Source organism: Mizuhopecten yessoensis, unplaced genomic scaffold, assembly GCF_002113885.1.
Source record: "Mizuhopecten yessoensis strain PY_sf001 unplaced genomic scaffold, ASM211388v2 scaffold716241, whole genome shotgun sequence".
Classification (NCBI taxonomy): domain Eukaryota; kingdom Metazoa; phylum Mollusca; class Bivalvia; order Pectinida; family Pectinidae; genus Mizuhopecten; species Mizuhopecten yessoensis.
The window spans coordinates 340,228-345,441 of record NW_018480018.1 but is presented as its reverse complement, the minus strand read 5'-3'; the positions used below and the strand labels follow the sequence as shown (position 1 = coordinate 345,441).

Here is a 5,214-nt window from a genome sequence, read left to right as displayed (position 1 = left end):
ATTCTGTAGCTATATATCTATGTTCACATAAGGCTTAATTCTGTAGCTATATATCTATGTTCACATAAGGCTTAATTCTGTAGCTATATATCTAGGTTCACATAAGGCTTAATTCTGTAGCGTAAAACAGGCTTTTGTTTACAAAATACTTCACCAAACTTGCCAAGTCTCCCTAGTTTGCAGGAAGTCTCCTAAATTTTCAATTTCAATTCTTCACTTTTGAAATTAGTAGAATTTCCTACCTCTTGCCATTTGCTAAAATTCATTTACTGCAAAAGTGGAAATTTTGGCAGTGTGAATGCTTGAATTCTTTTTTTTAAAATTAATTAGCATGAAATTATCCACATGCCAAAATGTATCTATAGATAATATGGATTAGAGATACATAGATTAAGAGCTATCGTCTAAGTGCAAAAAAAGTCACAATACAAGGATTTCCACACACAATATTTCCACTCTTTCAGTATTTCAATACAAGAAACAGTTGATACTATAGCATAATAAATATACTGTCAATATTTTAAAAATATTATTATCTTTGTATGATAATGTCAAATCCTGTGTAAAATTTGAGGGTCAATTAAGTCATTGTTTCCCTAATTATACCGGTCTCTTACAAGGGGAAATATTGTCACCTGTGTTGTTTTCTTTGTATGTGAATGATTTTGAAATTAATTTTATTAATGATAATTGTCCAAGTATTGATTTACAGATGCTTAACCTTTTCCTGCTAATGTATGCTGATGATATGGTTTTTTTCGCTGATAGTCCAGCTGCATTGCAAAACATGTTAGATTCTTTACACAGTTACTCTAGAAAATGGGATCTGGAAGTCAACATTGATAAAACAAAAGTCATGGTTTTTAGAAACGGGGGAAACATAAGAAATAATGAAGTGTGGAAATATAATAATGAGAACATAGAAATTGTTGACTGTTTCAAATATTTGGGAATGTTTTTTAATTATAATGGTAAATTTTATAAAACCCAAAAGCATTTAGCGGACCAAGGAAGAAAGGCTTTATTTTCATTATCATCCTCTTTAAAGAACCATTGTTTGAATTTGGAAACCCAATGCTCTGTCTTTGATATTTATGTCAGCAGCATCTTAAGCTATGGTGCAGAAATATGGGGGTTTCACAAAGCTCCTGATATAGAGAGAGTTCATTTGAATTTCTGCAAAAAAGTCCTTAGAGTATGTAAATCTACATTCAATGATTTAGTTTATTGTGAATTGGGTAGACTACCATTAATTGTTACAAGAAAGCTAAAAGTATTCAAATATTGGTTGAAGTTGACGAAATCTGATAATTTGATATTAAAAACTTGTTATGATGAATGTGTCAACGTGAATGATCCGTGGATTTGTAACATTAAGAATGAATTAACTGCCCTAGGTCTTGGTTATATTTTTGAATCGAATCTACCATTGGTAAACACTTTTGAAATTATTGAACACAGATTGAAAGATGTTACTAAGCAAAATATGTTGGCAAAGATAGCAGCTTCATCAAAAGGTAGACTATATCAATATCTTATAGACAGTCATAGTATTCAGTTTTATCTCCGTAAACATATTGAAACAAAATACAAATATATGTTAACTAAATTTAGAACGTCGTCTCATCAACTGAATATCGAAAAGGGTAGACACAATAATATCATTCGCAGAAATAGAAACTGTAGCAAATGTGATTTGGGAGACGTCGAGGACGAATTTCATTTCATTTTTGTATGTCCTTTTTATAATGATTTGAGGTTAAAGTATATAAAGAAGTATTATTATAAGAGTCCCTCTGTTTACAAACTTGTCCAACTTTTATCTGTAAATAATGTCAAAGAGTTGTCAAATCTAGGTAAATATTTATATCTAGCCACTAAGCGGCGAAATTGATTAATTAGCTACACGTATTTATAATTTTTGTGCTTTTGTATTATGTTCTTTGTTTAGTTTGCACTTGTATGCTTATAGTCACTCTCCTATAACATATATACATGCACAATGTATCATGATTACTTTGTACCTATAAGTCTTAAGACTTTTGGTGAATAAAGAACTTGAACTTGAACTTTGTTAATTAGGGATCATTATAATTACTTATGAAATTTAAAACAAGAAGCCCAGAGGGCATGTATCGCTCACCTGTTTCTTTTGTTACATGAAACTGACATATAGGTAACTTAAGACCATTTGGTAACTAGAACACAAGACATTTTAACATCTCTTAAACGCTTCTCAAGATATTGTTGTTTGAAATTTGAAATTGTAATTTTCAAGCTTTTAACACACATTGACCTTTGACTCCGAATAGCACTTAAAGTTGACATTTGACCTCATTACTGTAATTAAGAAAAAGATTCGCACTGCTGGTCTTCATAACATACCCAAGTATCATGATTCTAGTCCAAATGATTCTTAGGATATTGTTGTTTGAAATTTTGAACATATTTGACCCCTGTGCCCTTGAAAGTAGGTCAAGGTCATTTTGATGAGGAAACTTTATAGCACTCCATTCGTGGTACCTACTGGCCAAATATCATGACCCTATATCCTCCAGTTCTTCAGAGAAGTCGTTTGAAAGAGAAAGTTGACGGACGGACGGGCAACAGACGAAGGACGCCGCAGTACGGCATAAGCTCACCTGGCCCTTTGTATTGTTATATAGTCCCCATGAACATTTTTCAAGGTGGGCAAATATAAAACCTCATTTTACCAATGTAAGGGAAGAAATATTTCATTAAAAACACCCTTTCCTATGAATAGAGATGCAGGGATGAATCTTCATATACAAATGTAAACAAATGACATTTTAGAGGACAGGGAACAGATCTTACTGTGTTTAAATAAGATTATAGATTGAAGGAATATTTACCTATATATTGGGCTTTGAGGGGACTAGCTACAGATTTAGGGATTTCTGTTTTGATCGTGCCACTGTCATAGGAATAGGCTGTCAACCAGGGAACCATGGTCCATATCTGTAACATGAACATCTCGTTATAACAACTTGTTAATATACACGCTATATAGGGTTAATCTGTATTTGGAGATGAAATTAATTAGCATTGGTGTACATGTATATATAAAACAGGCCTTTAATTGGTTTAAAATCTTTTGATAATTCATTTCTAGAAGAAAGACAGAAACATTGCAAAAATATTACCATATCCTACCATTGATCCATGTAAATCCATATAATGCCCCTCGTTTATATATAGTAAAACCTCAATATAATGCCCCTTGTTTATATACAGTAAAACCTCAATATAATGCCCCTCGTTTATATACAGTAAAACCTCAATTTAATGCCCCTCGTTTATATACAGGNTCGTTTATATACAGTAAAACCTCGATATAATGCCCCTCGTTTATATACAGTAAAACCTCGATATAATGCCCCTCGTTTATATACAGTAAAACCTCGATATAATGCCCCTCGTTTATATACAGTAAAACCTCGATATAATGGCCCTCGTTTATATACAATAAAACTTTGATATAATGCCCCTCGTTTATATATAGTAAAACCTCAATATAATGCCCCTTGTTTATATACAGTAAAACCTCAATATAATGCCCCTCGTTTATATACAGTAAAACCTCAATTTAATGCCCCTCGTTTATATACAGGAAAACCTCAATATAATGCCCCTCGTTTATATACAGTAAAACCTCAATTTTTGCTGAACTCCTTCACAACACCTATATTTCTCTGGACAAATGGTGGCAGTATAACAAGGTTTTCCTGTATTTTACCTGAATCTATATAACATATATCCTTGAAAACTTGCTATGAATTTTAAGGTCCTGCTAGAGATGAGCATCACTCTGAGGTATTCACCAAAGTCAAATATTGCCATACACAACTTTATTCTGAAGTTACCATACACAACTTTATTCTGAAGTTACCATACACAACTTTATTCTGAAGTTACCATACACAACTTTATTCTGAGGTTGCCATATATCCAATCTGTCACACAAAAAGTCATAAGCCTAATCCACTGTGTACAGCAACCAGGAAAAATACAAGTACTTGGCTCAAGGTACTGGTGTCTTCAAGCGTTTAGACAGAGAAATATTAACACTAAGCCCAAGTATCCTTTCCTCATCCCAGCTCTCTCTCTGATATTTCTTGGATTGTTATTTCAGTAATGTAATGATCGCTTACCTTGGCTGCATTGACAAGTCGCCAGGCCCTCATCAGCCCGAAGCCGTGCTTGTGACTGTGGAAAAGACCCACTCCATTCTTCTGCCAGTCTGCCACGCTCACATCCACCTAGGGTTATAAAGAAAAGTGACAGTCAGAAGAATAACTTTGATTTTCATTCTTTTCTATAAACACAATACATTCCAATTAATATCACTGGTCATTTAGTTTGGTTTGTTTCTGCTAAACGTCCCATTAACAGCTACGGTCGTCTAAGGGCTTGCCAGGTTTTGGTGGTGGAGGATAACCAGAGTACCAGGAGAAAAACCACTGACCTGCGGCGTTTACCTGACGCCTGCCCTAAAGTAGGCCTTTAACACACGACCCAGTCATGGAAGGCTGGTGATCATAGACGGTCAGACGTCTTGACCACTTGACCACTACTGCCCCACTTGACATTTGTTGTCACAGAATTGGAAGATGACATGTGTTTTTTCAGACAGCTCTCAAAATCCAAAGTGACCTTTTAAAAAATGTTTCAAGACAATGCAAGACTAAGGAAAAAGTGACATCAAATCAAAAGATATTATCAGTGGAGTTTAATTCAGTTCCAATAGCAATGTTCGCTGTAGTAACTTTTGGCAAATTTGTCTTTGACAATCAGCGTGACATTATCCTGCTGACACCCTAATTCCAGCCATACAGCAATACAGCCATACAGCCATACAGCTCATGATTCTGTTAATCTCTTTATTCCTGAATACTTATTTTTGTGAATATTTTTCCAATTATATAATTGTAATGATTTGAATTTTTACAGGTAACATAATGGCTGTATATGTTCTAGTATCAGTACCGGTATATCACATTTACTGTATATGTTCTAGTATCGGTACCAGTACATCACATTTACTGTATACGTTCTAGTATCGGTACCGGTACATCACATTTACTGTATATGTTCTAGTATCAGTACCGGTACATCACATTTACTGTATATGTTCTAGTATCAGTACCGGTACATCACATTTACTGTATATGTTCTAGTATCAGTACCGGTACA

General features: G+C 34.1%; 1 protein-coding gene across 1 annotated transcript in view; it reads right to left on the bottom strand.

Moving 5' to 3' along the window:
• The window catches only part of LOC110442269 (proprotein convertase subtilisin/kexin type 7-like), a 36,689-nt gene that overhangs the window by 13,997 nt on the left and 17,478 nt on the right, over positions 1-5,214 (bottom strand). The window contains exons 9-11 of the mRNA XM_021485786.1: positions 4,534-4,550; positions 4,173-4,280; positions 2,874-2,979 (exon numbers count right to left, since the gene is read on the bottom strand). Coding sequence (XP_021341461.1) covers positions 2,874-2,979; positions 4,173-4,280; positions 4,534-4,550 — 231 coding nt within the window. The remainder of the gene's footprint in view (positions 1-2,873; positions 2,980-4,172; positions 4,281-4,533; positions 4,551-5,214) is intronic.